This window comes from Diadema antillarum, unplaced genomic scaffold, assembly GCF_040938485.1.
Source record: "Diadema antillarum isolate AM-2024a unplaced genomic scaffold, OU_Dant_1.0 seq00000053_RagTag, whole genome shotgun sequence".
In the NCBI taxonomy this organism is placed as follows: Eukaryota; Metazoa; Echinodermata; class Echinoidea; order Diadematoida; family Diadematidae; genus Diadema; species Diadema antillarum.
In genome coordinates, this window is record NW_027271161.1 from 54,827 (window position 1) to 79,600 (window position 24,774).

Genomic DNA, 24,774 nt, shown 5'->3' on the forward strand with positions numbered 1-24,774 from the left:
TCAAGGAAACTTTTTGAGGTACCAAAACTTTTTATTATCTTCAAGTTTATAGTGCATTAGGAATTATTTCACTAATTTCCCACCATTGTGCATGCTTGACTGCTGTGTTGCTGCAATGTATTTATGTACAGTACATGTGGCAACTAGCTATATCAGTATGCACACGAAAGTATGTCAACTGAAAGGTATTACACTCTGCCCAAATTATAATACGTTCAGGTGGAAAATCTTTCTCCTTTGTAATCGATTTCGATCAAGATACAAATCATGCTACTTTGCACAGTTTTTGAGTTGCACTGCAAAAAAAAAAAAAAACCCTGATGATTTTAGCTCGCTAAAAATCGTTGCACTGTTTTACACAGCATCACACTGCCCGAAAGTCTCTCTGATGTGTCCCGTTTGCGTCACATTCTTATGTCACGATTTACCACTGCCACACAGGGAAGGTGACCTTTGCACCCTGGATGTCAACGCCATCATCCACCCCACCAATGAGTCTCTCACGGAGCCCTGTCCTCTCACCAACAAGATCTTCAGTCTGGCAGGTCATGACCTCGTACAGGAAATACAGACCTCCTTTAGGAGTGAGTGCACTATTTGTGTGTTTGTTAATACGTCATTATATTTAGTGAGTCTAATTTTTTGCAAATCGGGACTTCCCGACAATTCACGATTCTGGAGGACAGAAGTGAATGGAGAAATGTATGCTTGCATGTCACATTCACATCGTGATCGGTGTTCATATTTTCACATGTTTTTAAATTTGCGAATAGCACCTGACTCATAGAATTTTCGGCGTATACAGTGTCTTATCCTAGATCATTCATGGTAATGGACTATTTCTGTACTGCATTCAAATTCATTGGATATGTTCCTACAGCCTATGAACAGACCATTGTATTCACCTGCTCCCTCCAATTTAGTTTAATAGATAGGAAATCACTTAGCATTCATTAGTTGTTGCTTTGTAGGGCAATCCTCCTGTGAATGTTGTGGTTGTTAAGGCAGTCTTTTGTGAACAAAGCATGCATTGAAGTTGAATATATTACAGTAACAGTCCATTGAATCATTTTCAAAGAGTTTGTTGACCCTCAGCTCATGATTTGTTGACAGAGGAAATATGTTGACATTTTACTACAAATTGTACTTCAAGACTTTATTACTCTTAGCCCTTTACAAGTATTGTGTACTATCATATTCATTATTCTTACATCCCTGTAGTTTGTGGAAATGGTTGTGTGTGCTCATGGTGTCCCCAGGGCAAGCCAGTGAGGTGGACCCTAATAGCCTAAAATTAGCAAATTTTCATGATATTTGGTATTTTTAGGGAGAAATATTCACTCACAGGTTTACAGCGTGTGAAACTCATTATCATTAAAGGAGACCGCCGCATGATTTTCAGATTTTTACATTGGAACAACGAAAAATTACTTTTTCTGAGTATAGAGTTTCAGAATTTATAGTGATGGGGATGAGGAATAAGAATGTATTCAAAATATATAACAAATTGCAATGAACAAGGATGATGACATGGCAGCCTCACTGTAAGAATGCATGAGTTGGGGCTCAAAGAAACAGAACAAAAAGAAGAAAGCATGCCCACATTCTACAAAGGTGAACTTGTCAATCAAGCAGTATTGTAATGGAATTACACAGCTACATTTCTGAAATGTGTGAGGCTCCTATGTCATCAATACCGTTCAGTGTAATTTGTTAAAGATTTTTCAGAGTATCGGTTTCTCCGCTCAAAGACCTCAATAATTCCACAAATCTATACATGGAGCTGTCGATTTATGTACAACATGATGTGAAATTCTGAAAATTGTCTGGAATGCCCTTTTAAGTGTTCTTGAATGAAAATCTTGCACTTTAAAAGGTCACTTTTTGTGCTGTTTATTTTAGATTCCAAAAGTGGTCCAGTTTTCACAATTAAAGTCCCTCTTAGAAATGTGAATAAGAATCAAATGCAGAAATCGCAATGGCTTTCAAGTGAAGAAGAATTCATTGTTAATTGAACCCAAGATCTTGCAAAAAACTGTGTAACTGTGCTGTAACAGATTTTATCAAATGTTGCTTTCGACTGTATTTTTAAGATTGCACTGCCGATCTACAATTTAAACAAACATATCAGAACAATTCAAAGTTGTAGATCAATAGTTGATCAATATTAGAAATAATGAGGGCGACATTTGATGAAATCTGTTATAGGATATCTTCTCCCCTCTGTGTGAACAATCCTCTTCTTGTAATATATTGCTCACAAGACAGGTTGTCATGGTATTTCTGCTAATCTTTTTTTCAAACATTCCCACATCCCATCTCACCTCCTCCTCAGTTTGTCGAACTGGGGATGCCAAAATCACCAAGGCATACAAGCTTCCCTGTAGATACGTCATCCACACTGTTGGCCCACGCTACAACATTCGCTACAGAACGGCAGCTGAGAGCGCCCTCTACAATTGCTATAGAAACTCGCTGCTTCTCGCAAAGTGAGTGTGTTTGCTTGTTCCCCTTTCATGTCGTACTCCTTGATATTAAAGTTGAACTATCAGAAAGTTTCTTTACATGCTTATTCATAAAATATGTATTTACTTTTATTCTGTAAAGCTAGAAACATTCGCAAATTTTAGTTGAGGGCCTTTCTGCAGCATGAAACTTTCACAAAGTGCCACTGGCATTCAATGCATTGTGTAGACAAACACTTGTGCACATCCTGGCTCCATCAGAAAATAATGCTTTATCACATGTAATCAGCTTTGTCATTTTGTGCTTATTTTCAATGATTTTTACGTGCATTGTCTAGATTGGATGTCATATAGTTGTTTTTGTTTGTTTGTTTTTGTTAAGGTTAGTACAAATGATTAATTTTCTATTTGGCAGCGAGTGCAGTGAAGTCCGAAAAGTGTGTGAAATTGTGTCAGGAGGTTTTTTGACAGTATTTAGAAAAAAAACCAAAAGTCAGAAGGTTTGTTACAGGAAGAACTTAATTTGCAAACACTTCTTGCCGACTGTGTATTCTTCACTCTTTGAACCTTGAAGAAATACTGGTAATCCCCTTCTGCAGCTCATTCTGGAAGCTAAACTGGGATCAATTTGTTAACACATGCTTTTGATATGTTTGCAGTACTTATTTATACATGATGTACTAGTACACTGTTTACATAAAGACTTGATGCATTGCCAAATTGTGTTGATATGCATATAAACGTGTAATGTGTCAACGTAAGGAGAGTTAAAATCAGTAAGTAAGCGATTCAGCCCTGCATACAGTCCCATGCATAGGTGCACTGTGTGAAGAGCCTCATCATTCTGACTTCATCGATTTCCTATTAATTTTTCTGTCCCTTGTCTGGTTGAATTCCAGCCTTTTCTCTGATTGGATGAATAATTCCAGGCATCTCTTCCCTATTAAAACAAGACACACTCTATGGCAGTACAGTCCGACCTTTCCTATAGGTCCGGCCTCCCTTTATCCGGATCTCTCTCTCTCTCATTTTAAATCTAATAATTACAGAGAAAAGGGGGATTTCAAACTCAAACAAAATTCCTACACAAACACACATGAATTACATACGTATTATTCCCATCATGATTGACATACATTCACATCTGATTTTCATCTAGATAAAAAAATGCATTTCAGACATCCATTATTCTACCCCCAAAATACCGCAGGAACATGGACAGAAAACTTTTCATTAAATCAGGGCATGGTACAGGCAATTGTTCGTTTGAACAAATTATCAGAGAATTCTGAACACTGACCAGCTGATGAGGATGTGACATGTTCACGCAAAATTGATACATGTACATTACCATGGGGCAGGCAGCTGCGTGTATTAAACATTGAGTCTCCCATATCCGGCCAAATCCTTTTAATATCCGGATGAGCGCTGGTCCTGACATATCTGGATAGGAGAGGTCGGACTGTAGTTGTCTTTCCCAAACCTTCCCTTACTTCAACCATAGAAATTTAGCCTACACTAAATTCAAACTCGGTACACCTAACAGCAGTTCGGAACCTGGACAGGGCATCACAATAGATAGGTCCCTCTCTTACTTAGCTGGCTATTTGGACAAGAGTCCCATACTTTCACTGGCGAGTGCACAATTGTTTGACTTGCCCAGCAGTAAATTTTGAGTGCTTCTGGCAAGCAGGCATATTGGTTTACAGCACTGTGGATCATGACAGCTTGTTCGTAATTGTGGCTGGACTGCAATGATATTGTGATAATGAACCGTGGCAATTGAAGGGAATTCCCCCATTTTATATGTGTGTGTGTGTGTGTGTCGTTTTGGTTTGGTTTGGTTTGGTTTTTAATGATGATTTGTGGTATCTGTATAGGACATGGTAACATTCCTGAGATTCCTATGCATGCCCTTCCAATGAGTCTTCATTATAAGCCAGAACAAGCTGGGTTCTTTCTGGGTCCCAAGAGAGGTACTTGACATGTATAGTTTAAGGTCTACCACCAATAACCCACCAAGTCTTGGGGTAATTTTGCTGTAGAAAAATTGCTATCTCTGAAGTTTACTGCATATCCTGTATTGAAGAAAGATTGAAGAGTTGATCAAATACATAATACATCAAATCTGCACTAAATCTGAAAAAAGATATACAAAAATTGCCAATTTGAGAGAGAAATAAGAACATCCATTTCCTAAATTTTGTTCCCAATGAAAGAAACAGTTATACAGTGTGGAATTAAGAGAGTTTAGCAAATCAGTAATTTTGTGTAAATTTGTAAGCACCAAAAGGCTCATTTGAAAGAAAATTTTGTCCCCTTGGCATAAAAAAAGTGTCGAGGAATAGTAAAAATTTGGCCAAAAAGACAAAGCACCAAACCAGGAAAATGTGGTTTAAGGATCTTGGTTTTATGGACCTCAAAAATCGGGCAGTCAATTTTAGGACCCCATCTGGTTCTGAAACTGTGCAGTAGGGATAACTTCTTTAATGTCTGCACCACCCAGGTAAAACCAGTTGTCAATTGTCACTTGAGATCTCAAGGTCTGTCGGCCACCATATAATTAATGCCCACTTAAAATTTTCTTCCCCCTTGTGTTTGTTACTGCGCAGATGTTACAAATGATATACAAATGTTGGCGATGTGGTTGCTATGACATGCTATTATCACCCATGTCAGTTTTAGAGGGTTCGGCAAACTCACTTACCTGCAACTAAATCCCAGGAGGGGTCGAAAAAATTCTACTATCTCATTGGTTTAGAGCAGTGCGTCAAGCTTTACTGGCCATACGTTCGATAGCAAATAATCGTAAGGATTGCGATCACTGGCGTTTGACACTTTAAACAAGTTATCGCTCACTTGTAGCAAAATATATATTCTTCTTTGCTAAAAACTTGGTCCCTTACTTAACACAGCACACATTACAGGAAACTCTGCAGATTACAGAATGATAGGACTGCAGCAATTTTACATCTTTCTTGCACATTTTTTCAGTATAAATGTCTTTTGATATTTTTATTGCTTGATGCATATTCAAGAGATGAAGGGACGCAGTGAGGCTTTGAAGTACCAGTAATGTACTTCCTGTGGATTTATGAAATATGATCCTGGAATATGATCCTAAGATACAGGTGTACATGTTGTTACATTATCTCTATCGATCATACCGAGTGCCATTCATACATGTGTAACTTCAAGCCAAAGATGGATAAAACAGGAAAGATTAGGTGAGAGCTGGTCTATGGGTCATGCATGCATATTTCATGTGGCATAGTGCCATGATTTATACCTGTTATGACTGGATTTCATGAGATTCCCTGCTTTTGCTGTATAATAGCATTAGTACAGTAAATGCATCATAAACGATTTACAGCTTGTCAACACTGTTAAACATTGGAAACCTTCCAGACTCTTTTGAATACAAACTTGAATTTTTGCTGGTCCTTCCGTGCAAGTGTTACAAATGTATGCATGTAGACAGACAGACAGACAGACAGACAGACTCACACACACACACACACACACACACACACACAAATATACCACTGTAGTGTAAGTAAGTTAAAATATAGGCATCAAACTTTTTATTGCAAAAGCTGTTGTTTTGTATCAAAACTAGATAGCCTTTATTTGTTATTTGGATAATGCTTCATTCCAGTGGTTTAACATTTTGCTGTTAGTTTACTGAAGGAATCTACAACAGATATGTCACATAAAATGCCATATTCCAGCTCTAGTATTCAAAGAGAGAGAGAGAGAGAGAGAGAGAGAGAAATAAGAAAGAAGAGAAGAAATATGAAAATATAATTTCAGCTAGTTATTGTTAACCAGCTTGACTTAAAAGTTAGAATTTACAAGATTGTTCCAAATTGGTGCCTTTAATCTTTGGCTTCAGGTAAACCTGCTGACTCAAATACCCATTTACCATACATGTGCAACATTCTCTCCCAACATGAAGTCATTATGCACTTTTATATCTTTCTCCAATGCCATTAAATGTTTTGTCTGGTGGAAAAACAAACAATGACGGCAAATAAGGAGCATCAAACACAGCAAAGGTCATCGGTGTGTGCTTAGAATGCATTTGCTGAAAATATCACAGAAACTGGAGCACAAGGTTATTATACTAATGATGCACAGGATAGAGTGTGTTAGTGAAGGTGCGGCGCGCTCGAGAGTATTGACAATGGTGCGACATGCACGAGGCGCAGCCGAGTGCATGTTTGCAACCGTTGTCAATACTCGAGAGTGAGCCGTACCTTCACTAACGCCACGAAATAATCCTGTGCATCATTTGTTTTATAAAATGGGTCGAAAACTAACAGCATTATTCACGTACCTTTGTGGGTCAATACCAGTCAGCTACATGTAGCACTCGCTCAAAAGTCAAGATGTCCGAAGATGTTCGTCCCAAACATTTACGCACGTCGCACTCGGAAATCCCGCACATAAGTACTGTACGTACGTATAAGAGTATACGTACGCCACGTACTGTTATGCACAAGAAAGGCCGCCGGCTGTTGTGGCAGCCCGCGGCCCGAACTAGAAGTTGTTTACAGGATTGACAGCGCGTATAGTAGCGCGTGACGCACTTGTAATAACTGATTGAGTGCGCACTGCTAGTGTAAAACATTGTGACATACGTCAGGCCAGGGAGGTGGAAGAGAGACTCTTCTTAGTGCATACCTGGAGAAATTAATGCACGCACACGTGACTCATTTCAGCGCTTCCAATTGGCTACATTCTTGAACCCATTTTATAAACTCTAATAGCTGCATTGCCAAGTGGAAATCCATGGGTAGTGTAGATGGATGTACTTGTATGGTTTTGAGTCCCAACACTGTAATGGCAACTATACATGATCAATTGCCAGTGCATAGTAGAACAAGTTTCAGGTTCAGTCATGCAATGAATGGCTGTTACTTCCAATTTTGATGTGTAGTAGCTGGTCAATGTTTTACCTAGCAAAGCTGATGGTCAAGCTATGATACAGGTGGAAGTCAGCTGGACTTTCAGATGTGTCGTGTTGGTCACTCCCTTTCAGAAACCCCATGCATGATAAAAGATAAACTTGTGATACTAGATGATCATTAAACATCAAATCCCTAAACTTAGAGTGCTCCTGAAATACATACAAAGAGCCCTCAGGTCTAGGATGCTACAATTGATATTAGATGATGTTGTAATTTGTGTTTATATTATAACATTCTTTTCTTTACTATAAGTCATTGGTTTGCAGCCTAGGTAGGAACACCAAGTTTTGAACAGTACCATACTGCTGTGGAAATTTCAGAATCGAAGTAAACTTAGCATTTATGGAATACTAAAACATCTTACATGTATTTTTTTTTTGTTGGGGGGGGGGGGGGGGTTCACACTTATTTCTCAGATACTGACCTACCTGTATATTGGAAGATATTTGCAGGTATGAAACAAAATCAGTTGATATACTGCCCTTGACATTTCATTCAATAGGAAAGATGAAATTACACATCAGAAAATTCAAGTCATTTCTTCCATAGTGACTTTTGTTTTTCTTCATCCATTTTATATTCTTCTAGAGAGAACAGTATAGGTACATGAAGAAACATGTGCATTACCTTCTGCAATGAACTGATTCATTCAGTGCAATAGAGCAGCAAGTCTCAAAATAGGTTACATCCTGGTGGGGACTCTCATTTCAGACTGATGATTACTGGTAACAATAAATATACAATGTACAGTGGAAACATTTTTCGTTGACAATGTGACAAGTACAAACCCCTCCGTCCAAGATTCATGATTGCTAGGCTGTCGCAACACAAAAGTTTGATGCAGAAGATATGTTTTCTAATTGCATAACAAACAAGGGCCTATAGTAAAGATTTGTATCCAGATTTGTAGGAGAATCTTGAAATGTGAGGTCATGTCATTACCTCATTCAATTTGCATACTGGGGTTTCTATTTCTGTTGCTGTGTTTTAAAAACGAGTGAAACTTCGAAATGCCATAATGATCTTATTAAGGTCCGAGTTTGATAACATCACTACCAATACATTTTGTTTGTTTAATTTTGTCATCTTTTAAAGCCAAGTGGTAGTACACTCACAGCAGATTAAGTGCATAATCTTCTGCACAACATCGTATGATGTAAAAGAGGAGAAAATGCAGTACCAAGACCATGTAGACCATGCACATAGTGCTTTACTACAGGATCAAGTGAAGGATTCTAGGTACTGTTTACTCTAGTACATGTATGAATGTAAACTATGACCAATTAAAATGACATCAAGCGAACTAGCAAATGAACAAATTCACCCTTCATATTGCACCAGCTCTAGAGCTCATCAATGTAGATCAATTTACTGTACATATCATAATGTGTTGCTTAAAGTTGCATTACAAAATGTACACTTGTCTGAAATGGGCATTTTTGCAATTGTTCTATTGAACATTTGATGGACGAGCTCTCAGTTATTTTACTGACACAGCATTTAGTTTTAGTTTCCCTTGGCAAGTGTGCAGCTACATTGTATAAATGTGCATAGTGTCATACTCTAGTAGCCAGGTTTTGGTACCCTCTGCAGTATGGTACATTGTACATTATATTAAAGCCGAGTGCTAAAGCTTATCCTTGGTACACACACATTCAGCCTACACAGAAATTTTTCAAAGAATTCAATGTTCTCATGGTTTGCGAAACTGAGGTTGGGGGTTGAAGAACTGATTATCATTATTCGGCAGTTTCATTCTCTGTAACAAAATTGCTGTCACATGACAGCAAAATGACCTCATTCACCTGTCCAAAGGTATAGGAAGTTTGGCCTACAATCATGGAGACATTAAAAGTCTGTGCCAGAATTGTTGAAATAACATCCTGAGATCCTTTGACAAGATATGTTATATTGTTATTTTGAATGCAGTCACCATCATTTAGAAAAACAAGACACAGCAAAAAAGCAAAACACAACAATGATTGAGTGTGAGTAATATCTCGAGTGACATTCTTGTATGAAAATATGTGACCCTGAACATGCCTAGAGCACTCTACAGAGTGGAGTTGGTGCTATATAAATCATATCAACAATTATTATTATTATTATTATCATTATTATTATTATTATTATTATTATTATTATTGTTGTTGTTGTTGTTGTTATTATTGTCCCCGCCGAACGAGTTCGAGCAGGGGACTATGAAACGGGCTCCGTACGTGTGTGTGTCCGTGTGTCCGTCCGTGTGTCCGTCCGTCCGTCCGTCCGTCCGTCCGTCCGTGTGTCCGTGTGTGCGTCCGTGTGTGATCAAAATCTTCAATTTGCTACTTCTCTGTCATTTATGAGCCAATTTTGATTCTGTTTGCTTTATATGATAGCACTACATGGGAGCTTTGAAACTTCTACACAGAATTTCAGTCGTGACCTTTGACCTTGACCTTTGACCTATATTGTACATTTTGCTACAAAATGCTACTCCTTCGCCATTTCTAACCTGACTTCGATTCCGTTTGCTTTATGTGATGGCACTAGGTGAGGGCTTCAAAACTTCTACACAGAATTTTGACCTTTGACTTCTTTGACCTTTGACCTTGATTTTTGACCTGTATTGTACATTTTGCTACAAAATGCTACTCCTTCGCCATTTCTAACCCAATTTCGATTTCGTTTGCTTTATGTGATGGCACTAGGTGAGGGCTTCAAAACTTCTACACAGAATTTTGACCTTTGACTTCTTTGACCTTTGACCTTGATTTTTTGACCTACATTGTACATTTTACTACAAAATGCTACTCCTTCGCCATTTCTAACCCGATTTCGATTCCGTTTGCTTTATGTGATGGCACTAGGTGAGGGCTTCAACACTTCTACACAGAATTTTGACCTTTGACTTCTTTGACCTTTGACCTTGATTTTTTGACCTGTATTGTACATTTTGCTACAAAATGCTACTCCTTCGCCATTTCTAACCCGATTTCGATTCCGTTTGCTTTATGTGATGGCACTAGGTGAGGGCTTCAAATCTTCTACACAGAATTTTGACCTTTGACTTCTTTGACCTTTGACCTTGATTTTTTACCTATATTGTACATTGGCTACAAAATGCTACTCCTTCGCCATTTCTAACCGGATATCGATTCCGTTTGCTTTATGTGATGGCACTAGGTGAGGGCTTCAAAACTTCTACACAGAATGTTGACCTTTGACTTCTTTGACCTTTGACCTTGATCTTTTGACCTATATAGTACACTTTGATACTAAATGCTACTTCCGGCGGGGACATATTTTACGCACCGCGTAATTTCTACTTTTCCTTGTTATTATTATTATTATTATTATTATTATTATTATTATTATTATTATTATCACTAGTGAAACCCTGATGAAGTTACTGGAATGTCTGTTTTCAGAATTTGTCTATTCTACTCAAAATAATGGAGACTGAAAGCTTTCCAGCAATACATAATTTATTTCTGAAAATCTACAACAGAAAAGAGAATGATTGGAATGGTTGTCAGATTTAACACAATTTTGAGGTAAACAGTTGTACAATAGTCACAGACAGTTGCAGGAGATTAGGCAGTTTTATAACACAGTCCAGGTCTATTTGAAACACCATTGTCACATGCACTTTAATGGAAAAAAAAGATATTCAATACATTCTAACTTGACATTTGGACATACATGCAGTAGTTGAGTTATAAGACTGTAGAACTTTTTAAGAAATGTAGGTGTCTATTTTTAGGCAAATCGCCCTATTGTGCAGTTTGTTTGTTTTGTTGTTTTAGCCTTTCCGCCTATGGTTCTTTCAGATTAGTAGGTATCCTGGCACATGGGCATAAATTCCATAGTGTTTTAGTACATGATTTATTGCATTGCATGACATACTGTAAAAGTGAATATTTTCACGCGACTAATTTTTCGCGCTTGGAGGTGTAAGAAGAGTTTCGCGTGTTTTTAATTCCGTGGGTACAAGACATCAAGTACCGGAACGTATGGCACGCAAAAATATTCGCATGATTTTATTTTCACGCTACTGTAGCTTCTTGTTGCGCGAAATGCACCAAAATTTCCATACTGCTAAAATTTCCACTTTTACAGTTAGTTTGGATGCAGCAGTCACCATTAAACCTCTGTCATCAGATATTTTTATCTGTGTATCTCTAATATGGACCAAAAGTCTGAAATGACCTTTTTGATGAACTCCTTAAACCCCTCCCATTACACTTTTAAAAGCAGATTAATATCGTTATTACTAAGAATTATGACAATGACAGAATTTAATTTGCTTCATGGTAAGAATAACATTGCCTCTTCATCCTTTGATGTTCTGGCAGATTAAGATTTGATTTGACAAGTCTGTATTATTTTTCCTGAACCCTGAATTATAGTGATGCTTTACTACAGCGAATTAGACATGGTACTTCTTTATTGTCTTTCTTGCTATTAACAGTTGTAGAAAATAGAAAAAGATGCCTGTCCTGTTGTTTTTTTTTTAATATTAATTTCGATGTTCTTTTCATGCTCTTCTTGACAGGGAGAATAAAGTCACATCTCTGGCGACAGGTGCAATCCATACAGTGAGGAGAAACTACCCACCAGAGGAGGGAGCCCACATAGCCCTACGTGAGTATGGAAAGAAAAGCCTTGTGCCTCTGTTGTCATGGAAACCACCTCTCTCCATCTAGGAGGTGGCTCTCCTCCTTCAAAGTGGCAAGTGTGCACTTGTTACCGTTGGAAAGAGTCCCTTGGTATAGGTTGTCATGGGCTCAGGAACAGCGGAGAGTTTATATGGAAACATGATAGGTCTTGTGAGTACTAAGGAGTTGACAGGGATAGATATACATTGTAAATGCTGGTAGGTTATAGCATGTGGGCATGTTTGTTTTTTCTTTTTGTATATTCATTCCTAGTACTCTAGGAGAGATGTACATGTACAGGATGTATGTGTTCATGATTTCCTCAATGCGTATGTATTTTCTGTGTATGCTTGTGCTACATCTAAGTACTTGTAAAAATTATATTGATCTTTTTTTTTTTTTTTTCAAATTCCCTTTCTCTCTATCAACCACTCCACTGTTTGGATGATGTATAGCTTCTATAACCTACTTTGTATGTATGCATGTGTATTTTAACGATAATTATATTATTGAATATCATGTATTTGCCCTGCACACTCTACAGAGTGGATTTGGAGCAATGTTATGTCATATATACAGGTATTATAATTGCTACATAAGTAGTCATAGTATTGCACCTTGTATGCTCTGTGCATTGCCAAATTACTTTACTTTAATAGATCAAATTACTGAATGGCCATTTGGTCTCATCCCACATGGTTTAATCCTGTTTTATCTACAACCAGTTTACCTAATTACCGGTCATTTATACCCATTTTATGTGCCGGTAATATCTGATTGGTATATCACCACTTTAATCTACATCTTAGTGGATAAGATGAAGATGATAATTATACCTGATCATTAGACAAAATAAGTAGCTACATTGGGCATTAGGCAAAGTAATTATTACACCGAATTAGATGGTCTCAGACTAGTCTTATTGGTGTCAGACAATCTGAGCATTTGACCAGCTGGTATTAGACCAGGTACCATTTTCACTTGGTACTCGGTAAGCATCAAGTGTTTGGCATTCTCATACCTTTGCCATTAGGGCAGGGTCAGCTGACAGTGATTGAACAGAATCTTCTCTCTGTACCCATGACAGGAAATAATTTACTTCCTTTTATAAGTGTGCCAACTATTCCAGAGGATGTATAGATATTACTGAACTAGATGCAGCACATGACTTAGATGAAAATGAAAAAGAAAAAAAGCCCAAAGAGATACAAAAAAAAACCCCAAAATCATTATCTTGTTTTTATTAACTGTGACGAAAATTGGCCTTATACTAGCATGGAGTGATTTATGTCTGATCTTTGATACAAAAGATTAGTCACTCATATCCTCACTTGAGTCTTTCAATACTTGTCAACTTTTATGAAATACCAGTCAGACTTATATGAATGAAAGTCACAAACAAACAAACAAACAAAAACAAAAAACAATGTCAAAGCAAATCATATTTAATTATGCTGTGTTTCAGTGTACTGCCATTAGTAGTGTTCTTATCACCAGGGCACATCATGATTTTCAGATCAAGATTGTGAGGAATTTGAAAAAAGTTTCATGAAAGCAAATTGAAACCAAATTTTCTGCTTATTGTTTTTATGATTATTTTTAAGCATATTTATATAGAAATATTGTGTAAAGCTGAGCTTTACACAATGAGTGGTGAGGGAAAAAACTGGAGTCTTAATGTTTAGATTTCCAATATTTCTTTATACTTCTGCCTGAAGCCAGAATTTTTAGAATATCCAAAAGAGTTTTTAAAATCTTAAAGAGTAATTGTGCTTCAACTTGCTATGAAAGACAGCAGCAACCAACCACCTAAACACACAAACAATCCAACAAATTGGGATGATGACCTCGGGTATAGCACTACGTTAAATTGCAGAGGCATGGTACACATGTTATGAAAGGATGGTTTTCCTATATGAAGAAAGGTGTAATAGTTATATCAGACATAGTGTGTCTGACACCGTTTTATACCTGTTGGATAGCTCAGAAGTCTCCTAAGATAATCTTCCAGTAAATAAAAAGCTGATAAGAGAAGGCCTAACTTGTCTTGCACTATGAGTCAGTTTGTATTTCATATGGGAATGGTTCCTTGACTCAGAAGCACGTCAAATTGCACTTTATTGTTACTCCCGAATGCAGGAACTATAAGAAGATTTCTGGAGAAGCACGGTGACTCATTTGAAACAATTGTCTTGGCTATGATGGGAGTGGACGAAGTGAGTATTAAAAGTGTAACCTTTGAGTAATTTCCATATATGCCAGTGTTTATGCTCAAGGCATTTTTAGCTCACCTGAGCCGAAGGCTCAAGTGAGCTTCATGTATATTGCGATCGCTCTTCACCGTCCGTCGTGCGTAAACTTTTTACATTTTCATCTTCTTCTTGAGAACCCCATGACCGATTTTCACCAAATTTGGCAGGTAGCATCCCTAGGGGGATAGGATCTCAATTTGTTCAAATGGGCACCATGGCCCACCTGGGGGGCCCCAGGGGGCCCAAACCCCCTAAAATTAAGGAATCTTTAAAAATCTTCTTCTCTAGAACCAGAAGTGATAGGGCTTAGTTAATACTATGAGTTAGTACATTAATGACTGTAGTTTCAAGTTTGTTCATGGGGGAATCAGGGGTGCCCCCCTTGGGACCCAGGGGAGGGGGGTTTGGATGGGTCCTAATGGGGCCTAAATTGTACATTTTCATCTTCACTTTGAGATCCCCATGTCTGATTTTCACCTAACTTGGTAGGTAGCATCCCGAAGGGGATAGGATCTCAATTTGTTCAAATGGGCACCATGGCCCACCTGGGGGGCCCCCAGGGGGGCCCAAACCCCCTAAAATTAAGGAATCTTCAAAAATCTTCTCTAGAACCAGAAGTGATAGGGCTTAGATAATACTATGAGTTAGTACATTGATGACTGTAGTTTCAAGTTTGTTCATGGGATTGGCGGAATCAGGGGTGCATTGGCGGAATCTTTGTTGAAATAATGATGTTGTCCACTTGTCGTCATGCACAACTTGTCGTTATTCTCTCTCTCTCTCTCTCTCTCTCTCTCTCTCTCTGTGTCTCTGTCTCTCACCTGCTAAATCTCAAGTGGTATCTCTTTTTTTATCCTCACAATTATGACTCCTTTTTCAGCACTTTTTATTAACACTCTAATGACATGAGTTGTACATATATTTTATCATACAGAGCATTCCTGTTATGATGAATACGGATGTAACAAAATTTGTTGTTAGAAAGGAGTAAAAATTCAGGTCCAAAAAGTATAATCTTGTATCTTAAAGGTCCTGTTTACCTTTGGGAGCAGTCGAGTGATTTAAAAAATGTTCTAGATATCACATTTGATGCATATGTGTAGGTCTGTTGTATCACAAAACATCCTACCATATAAAATTTTTACAACAAATCCTAAAATATAAGGAGATATCAGTATTTTTATCATTAAACTGTAACTGTAGACGGATTAGTCTTGAAGCAAAATTATTGTTCACATTTTGTGTATTTAACAATACTTAATATCGATTATGCAGATTCAGATTTTTACAGTGGTTGTTTTTACTCCGAACTCACATTTTAGAACTATTTTAAAGCACTAATGCTGGGTTTTTGTTTCTTCTGCAAATTGTAAATTGTGCCTTTACTATACCTTATTTGTTCGGCTAAAACAAAATTTTGATATAACAAAGGTAAACTGCCGGTCCTGAGGACTTCTTTATAATGGAAGTGGCCCATAATGTATCAGTTAATACTTGATATTTGATATCTCAATCAATCAACCTCTCTTTATGGAGTATAATATATCTCAATCCACTCCTCGCTCTTATCCATGTATCTCCACATTTCAACCCACTCCCCATCTCTCCCCAGCACCTGTACCGAGAGCTCCTGCCCCTCTACTTTCCCCGATCCCGTCTGGAGGAGCAGTGGGCCATGGACCTGGTCCCGGAGAACACGGGAAACGAGGACGGGGAGCCGGTCATTCCCGAGAGGAAGATTCGGATCATGGGTGACCCCACCAAGAAGGCATCTGGTGAGAGGCTCTGACCTCTTAGGCAGGGCCAGACACTATTTTTTTTCCTCTGGTGGCCCTGTAGGGCAGCTAAAATCTTCAGATTTGAAATTTAGGTGGCCCGAAAAAGAAATGTATTGGCCTGATATCGTTTTTTAATCTTAGAAGATTGAGCAGGCCAACAAAAGATAGCCTATTTGGAAATGTGGTGGTACTACATCAATTTTTAATGGCCCCTGACCACCATGCCACCACTAATTGTGAAAATCACAGAGAGAACGGTTTTGTGACTCGTCCAAGTCACTTCTTCAGCTCTGTCTGTCTGGCGAGCATTCACATGTGATGGATGAATGGGTGATGTTACTGAAGTTATTGTTTGGATATCTCAGAATATTATTTTGGATCACCAACTTGTATGTTGGTGACAGGTTGTGTCGGAATCCCCCTCCTCTGTTGAGGGAAGGATTTTCTGTGTTCACATACACAGCTTAATAGATACCTCCTTCAAAAATTTCACCAACATACAAGTTGGTGCTCTGGGAAATTCCTTGATGTCTTAACAATAAAGGCAGTAACATCACCCATTCACCCCATCACGGATGAATGCTCGCCTGACAGACAGAGCTGAAGAAATGACTCTATGAGTCACAAAACTTTTCTCACATGATTTTCACAATTAAGACCAGTCGCACAGATTTAATAATTTGTTGTTACCACACTACCTGAATAAATTAAAATTTGCATTGATAAATATTTAAGATATTTGATGCCAAAATGTAAAGATGATGAATATTTGACAGCTTTATCAGGATTTCATGGTGACAGGTCACAAATTAAGAATACAGCAGTCAAGAGTCCATAACTGATTATGTCTAAAAACAAATAAAGTTGCATTTTTTCTTCAAAAGAATTGAAACCCTTTCCTTTCCTTTAGTATTTAACATCTAATATCTGCACAGTGTGATATATTTGATCAGAGCTGTGTTGTGTGAAGGGACTTCAATGGCCCATACGGAAGTGCAAAGAAGGAAAAAGAAAGTTAAAGAAGGTTTTAAAAACTAAATCTTTTTTTATTTGTTCATTTTTCAATTATGTATATATTTTTTATTCATTCATTTTTTTTTTTTTTTTTTGCTGGAATAAGTAGAAGGCAGTAGAAGCTAACTTCTAGCTTTCCATATCTTAAAGACACAGTGCACCAAACTGAAGAAGGAATGCCCAAGTGTGGTCCTGTTGACACTTTACTTTTTTTTTAACATCCTTCGCAGATGATGAAGATGAGGAGGAGTACGAACGGGCCCTGGCCAATGAACTTGGCACCACCAGGATCACCAACGGCGCACCCTACGGCCACCAGGAGGTGAGAGAGGCGGAGGAGACGGCGACGGAGGAGGATCTCCATATCAGCAGACACGCCTTCACGGCCATGGAGAAGGATCCGGACCACGTCAAGAGGCAGAACCAGAAGGCCAGGAGGTCGGTGGTGCCACCAGAAGCAGAGCAGAGGCACAGGTGAGAGAGGGGGACATGTCTCTAGCTCCATCGATATTAAAACGGTGGAGCATCTCATTGGCAAGGCATTATGGGAAGGGGAGTCTGAATCCATCAATTCCAACAGTCTGGTATACGTCACCACTGGTATATAGCTGGAGTGAAAACAAACAGCTCACCTGTATAGTTGTGTGGAGCTTGCTCATGTAGAATGCAGTGCATGCACGCATGTGATGGTGATACAGACGACACAGTATGGCGGCGTCGACGTTAAGAATCCTCGATCTACCATATTTGTTTTCCCTTTAATTTGACAATAACATTTCTTGTGGCTATCAGAAATGTTAAAATGGACCATATCTGACAGTGTCAAAGAATTTTACTTCCAAAGACATGTGGATTGATTGAATGCAGCAGTATAAGTAGAACGCATCAGTGAGAGTTTGAGGAAAATCGGACAAGCCATTCAAAAGTTATGAACATTTTAAGTATATGCGCAGTCACTACTGGATGAGAAGACTACTACAGTGTCTGATGTCACATGTGTAGAACGATGTAAGGAAAATATAAAGAGAATTTCACAAAATTTTACTTTTTGAAAAAAGTGTAACTTTATCGACTTGTCACTGACATAATTATGTTAAGGGTAATATTATTCCCCTTGCCTTCTGAAAGAGGGTAGTCAGTGACCTCGTATTACGCCAGTAGAGTGAAAATATGTTGAATTTTCTTTATGTTCTTTATATCGTTGTACACATGTGACATCACAAGCTGTAGTAGTCCTCTCATCCAGCAGTAACTGTGCAGAAGCTTTAAAAATTCATAACTTTTGAACGTATTGTCCGATTTTCCTCAAACTCTCAATGATGTGTTCTACTAATATTGCTGCATTCACTCAATCCACATGTCTATGAAGCTGGACTTGTCCATTGATCAGGTAGTGTCTGGCAGAGCATTTCTCATTCGATCAAGCGGGGTACACAATTGACTGGAGAACGTATTCATCTACAATCACCACACACTTCTCACACACCTCTCTGTATCACTCTCTCAGCATGGTATGTCACCTATAGCAACTGTACAGACTACATGCCTTACAACAGCCTTATATAGTTGTCTACATCATAATTTTGTATACAGTCTACATGCAGCCTGACATATTATGCAAACCAAGTACTTATCAAGCCAAATGCATGCTTCTGCACATGTGTAATGTGCTAGCTAGCTAGACTCCTATACATGGTATACAGCGAAGTGCTGGAGCGAATTATGCTGTTGCTGTATGTTTAATAGCAATCGTAAGTTTATTTTTCATGAATGGCCTGAAGAAAGTTTGGAGTGTCAGTAAAGCTAGTTTGTGTGTTGGCTGTGTTTGTGGTGCTGGTGCAAGAGTTCATACACGTCATGCAAAAATGCATCTACTTGTACCAGTGATATGGCAAATTGGTCATACACTGCACTAAAAGGCGTTAAAACATTAACCTAAGAACTCTGTTGTCTCTTAGCACCTTACAGTTTCTTCAGAAATCATATTTACACAAGTTTTCCACTGGAAACTATGAAAATACATCAGGTTCATCTTGAAAATTCCTACCCATTTGACTGACATGCCTAACCAATTATCCAGGAAATGTAACATGCATCAGAAATTTGGGTTGGTTTTTTTTTCATCTTGTACATCTATTAAATGAAGTAGCTTTGAAGTGGTACCAGATTAAGTGGTAAGGACTGCATAAGGCACATTAACTCCATCATTACCTGTCAGTGAAAGCTGTCATTAATGTTTCTTGTGAGTCATCATTTATAACCATCATCACCCTCATCACAGTCACCTCTATAACACTTTAAATTGAGTCTTCAGTTCACCCCAAGTTAAAGTTGACTTTAAGGAATGGCGTAGAAGTCAATAAACAGGGCCTTGTTGCATAAATCTATGCAATGAAACTTAAGTCAGAAATGAATCATAAGTCAGGTAGCAACTAATCAGAATTGAGCATTCAGGGACTTGTGTTTGATTTTTCAGACTTACGTTTGATCTCAACATTTATGCAACATGGTCCTGAACAGTTAAAACTGTTGTACAGGGTATGGAAATTTAAAGCTGCCCATATTTTTTTTTTCCACATAGTGATATTAGACAAATTAGGTGAGGTGACGATGTGCCCTTACCAGTCACCAATTCTACATTCACACACATTTCCTACTAAATTTCCTTGTTAGAAATGAATTTAAGATGAAGAAATTACACCCTATGCATTACATTAATCAGATATTGTAACAATTCAGCAACAGAGATTTTCTAAAGGGGACATCATAGTTGCTCCATTGACAAGGCAAATGAACTTGGACAAGTTTGATGCAATGACATCTCTTTCGCATCTAGTTTGCATATTGTCACTGGGGCGACAAGACCTTGTATCTGAAAAATGTCAAATGTTCAGGAGAGAGAAAAAAAAATGGTAGCCAAAGCACTATATCAAATGGTATAGACTTTCCTTTAACATGCCATGATGGCTTCATTTTAGGGTAAGACAGCTAGGATGTGGACAGGACATCACTTAACTAATTATCTGACCATTAATCCAAAAATTAGATTTTCTCCTACAGTTGAGATATAAGGTCTTGTCACCCCAACGACGATACGTGATCATGACTGGCATCACTGTTAACAAACACGGATCACACTGCAAACTATCAAAATCTTTCTGATTTCATTTCTAAATAGATTTGTATGACTTTTGTATTGTTTTGATAGTGCAATTTTGTTCTGTTTGTTTGAAGTCAACTTGAGCAGGGGGTCAATGTTCCCATTATTTTAAAGGAAACTAAAAGAACAGACAGAAGGTTACAGGCAATACATGCTCAGAAAATTGAAGAGATCAAATGGATAACAATTTTGAGAAAAAAAAACGGACAAAAACCGCCTTTATTGCCCATTGATAGTAAATTCCAACATACAGCACAATATGATGATGCCTACAGCAGCATTAAGTCATCTAGATAGAGCAAAAACTTACTTTTGACAAAATTATGTGACATGATAATGAAAGGAAACAATTGTTACACAAGCTGAAACATACACCAAAGTAGACTTTGCATGATTGTGACATATTGTAGAATAAGCACTTCTTTGACCATAATAATGATAATACTATAGATAGACACAGCTTCTATTACGTCCCAAGAAGAATATATCATACATTTTTTATATATATGAGTTATATATATCGAGATGCCACATATGTAAATATATTTAATTGTTTATAATCTCAGATTACACTTTTGTAATGTGCAATGTATCATAGTATATATACTTCTCAATACATGTACCTGGAAAAAAAAATATTCTGCTATGCTATTCTAGTAAGCTTTTGGACTGATTTTTTTTTTTTTTTTTTTTTTGATGGTCTACTACAGTCATCATTGAGTGCAAAAGTGTCAACTCTACAGTTGTTTTACTACATTAAAGATGAACAGAGAGTAATACAATATAGGATAATCATTCCACATCAACATGCTGCTGGTTTCGGAGTCATAACGAGAACAAAAAAAGGATAGCTTTTGTGATATCCTGTTTAAATGCAAACTGGAAAGAAAGTAATGTTCAGTTCCAACACTGGAACTCATTTGGTATATGTGCCCATAGCTGTCAGGTCGATGTGATTCTACAAGAGGCTCCTTGAAACAAACAAACAAACAAACATAGATGCCCTTCAGGGTGCTACAATAACCTTTATTTTTTACCGCTCGTCCGGTCAGGCAAGCAGATTTTCAAGTTGTTTTAGAACACTTGCTCGAACATGAATTATACTTGCCTGAAAAGAAAGTCCAAAAATTTAAGAAACTAATTAAAAAAAAAACAAAAACAAAAACAAAAATCTCTTATAAGTCGAGAGCTTAATGAAATACAATCATTTGAATAAACAGCACATGTATGTATGTTGATACACACGCTTAAATACATATGAGTAACAAACTTGGTTTGATCAAGTGCTGGTGTTGCATTTCATTGTGGCTTTGTTACGTACACTTAAGTGTTGGAAGGTTTAGGAAATGAAGTTAAAGTGCATTGCATCACTGAGCAGTCAGTGTCTTTGGGCTTCTGTATTGTTGGTTTCATGGGTTTGTAGGGGAAATGTAAAATAAAAAATGGCTTCAACAGTTTTTGCTTGCCCAATTCAGGCAAGCATTTTTTTTCTTTTTTGGTCATTGTTTCTCAATACTCGCCAGACTTTGATTTTGACTTGATTCAGGTAATCGAGGAAGTGCTTATGTGGCACGGCACCTTACCCTTTCAGTTCAATTCAATTCAATTTATTTGTTTCATTCCTTTTTTTCTCAAACAAAACATAACACAGCATAAATCAGGAATTATATCATAAACATATACATTCAACTTTGCAAAGGATGGTTATGCTTCAGTTGAGGAAAAAAAAAAGAATTGAGAGGTCCACTAAAAAGCAAGCTATTTTGTTGTGAACCACTCAATGAAAAATCTTATGAAATACTTATTTGCAAATACTCATTACAAATACATTGTATAATTTGAGACAAGATGGAACAAAACAGGAGATACACAACAATCAATTCAATTCAATTCAATTCAATTCGTTTATTTCCATTTCAATCACAATAAAAACAACATGAAGCATTCGGTGTTACAGATGAACATAAACAACAATGACATGTAAAAGAAACCACAACAACAACATCAGAATTACAGTCATGAATTGTTCCAGAATACAAAAGGCAACAAGTAAAATGGAAAATGGTGTACACATAAAAAGCCAATAAGGCCTGTAGGCGCGCATACACCGTTGTTACAAATAGTGTAGAATTGGAATCAAAGTTGTTTTCAAAAATCATAAATCAGTTTTATACAGAAGATACACAAAAGAACATCAGACACACAAAAAAAAAAACAAAAAACAAAAAACAAAAAACGAAATGAACATAGAAAGAATTATTAGATACATCAATGCAATCTTAATAAAAAGATAAAAGATGTCTTTTATACTGCTTCTTAAATAAATTATTATGTTGCTTATTATAATTATCTGGGTTAATAATTGCATTCCAAAAAACTGGTCCTGTATGACGAAGAGTTTGTTTTAATTTCGTACTAGGACATTTCCATTGATGAATTTTATTGCAGCTCCGTGTGTTATGAGTGTGTATGTTTGAATTTAATGTGAACATATTCATGATGTAAGGAGAGAGTGTATCTGTGTGGAAGCGTTGCATGAAAGAAATTATTTGAAGTTTATTTATATCGTGCAGCTTAAGTGTATTCAATCGTTTAAATAACTGAGAAGTGTGAGCTAAATATGAAGATTTTGTAACATTACGAATTGCTTTCTTTTGTAATTTGAATAACTTATCAAGTCTGGAATTAAAAGTGTTTCCCCATACGACATTACAATACAACAAATGAGGCAATATAAACGAATTGTAAAGAGAAAATAAAACAAAAGATGGCAATTCAAACTTCAAACGATTTAAAACACCTACAAACTGCGCAACTTTTCTGCATACATTTTCTATGTGTTCACGCCAGTCAATATTTTCATCCAGAATAATACCTAAAAACTGAACTGATTTACATCGAGTTATTGGCTTTCCATATATTTTTATGTCATTTGTGAATTGCACATTTCCCTTCTTCTTATGAAATAACATATAATTAGTTTTATCTACATTTAATGACAGTTTATTGCACTGAAACCATTTCAAAATTTTAAACACATTTTTATTTACAATATCATATAAAATATCTATATTACTATGTGAAGCAAGAATAGTGGTGTCATCAGCATACAAAATGAAATCAAAATCAGGGCAAGAATTAACAATATCATTGATACAGAGTAAAAAAAGCAAAGGACCTAAAATCGACCCCTGTGGGACCCCGGTGCAAATCGTTTTAAAATCAGAAGAAACAGAATCAAAAACAGTATATTGCATTCTACCAGAGAGATAAGACTTAAACCACTTCAAACAAATACCTCTAATACCATAATACTCTAGTTTCTTTAATAAAATAAAATGGGAAAGAGAATCAAAAGCCTTTGAAAGATCCATGAATATTCCTATTACACTTTTATCAACATTTATTTCATTGACTATTCGGTCTTGTATTTCAGTGATAGCCATTTCAGTTGAAAAACATTTTCGGAAACCATATTGACTCGGATATAAAACATTTTTGGACAATAAAAACTTATAAAATCTATTATACATTACTCTTTCGAGGATTTTAGAAAAACAAGGTAGAATTGAAATGGGTCGATAATTACTAAAAACTTGAGAGTCACCTTTTTTAAAAACAGGAATCACTTTGGCTATTTTCAACTTATCAGGTACAATACCGTTAGAAAAAGACAAATTCAAAACATAAATTAATGGTTCAATTATTGCATCGATTACCCCTTTAACTACTTCACCATCAACATCATCAAATCCTGAACTTTTCCCGGATTTTATTTCTGCACATATATCCAGGATTTCCTTTTTTGTTACAGGTTTCAAAAACAAACTTTCATTTATGGGCGTATTCATATATTCAGAGAAAGCATATTCATTTTCAGAAAAATTCTCATTCATTTTCAAACCAATATCAACAAAATATTCATTAAAATTATCTGCTATAATATCAGGGTCGTATATAATATTATCATCTATCTTAAATGACTTACATAAAGTTTGCTTACTCTGTTTACGTCCAAGTACATCATTTATTAATGACCATGTCTTTTTTAAGTTATTCTTTACATATGAAAACTTTTTATGATAATAAGATCTTTTCGCTCGACATAAACTCGAGTTCAATTCGTTACGACATTTTTGATACATTACTTTGTTTTTTTCAGACGGATTTTTCATATATCGTTTAAAAAGCTTATTTTTCTTTCGTATATCTTTCAGAATAGCAAATGTAACCCATGGTTTCTTTATAATACATTTCCGTTTACTTTTTTTCACCTTAGGAATACATTTGTCATACTCCGCACAGAAAAATTCAAGAAAAACATTATATGCATCATTTGCATCACTTTCACTGTATACAAATGACCAATCAATCGACTGTAAAATATTATTAAATTTCAAAATATTAATTGGATTGATCTCTCGAAATGTGAACAAATTTACTTTTTCAGTGTCTTTACCATGTGAGGGATATATTATGCTATAGATTGGAA

At 36.7% G+C, this 24,774-nt stretch overlaps 1 protein-coding gene across 1 annotated transcript in view; it reads left to right on the plus strand.

Moving 5' to 3' along the window:
- LOC139725610 (protein GDAP2 homolog) overlaps nt 1-24,774 on the plus strand; it is a 70,179-nt gene that overhangs the window by 5,374 nt on the left and 40,031 nt on the right. The window contains exons 3-8 of the mRNA XM_071636700.1: nt 442-584; nt 2,336-2,489; nt 11,976-12,064; nt 14,218-14,294; nt 15,943-16,105; nt 17,353-17,596. Of these exons, the coding sequence (XP_071492801.1) occupies nt 442-584; nt 2,336-2,489; nt 11,976-12,064; nt 14,218-14,294; nt 15,943-16,105; nt 17,353-17,596 (870 nt within the window). The remainder of the gene's footprint in view (nt 1-441; nt 585-2,335; nt 2,490-11,975; nt 12,065-14,217; nt 14,295-15,942; nt 16,106-17,352; nt 17,597-24,774) is intronic.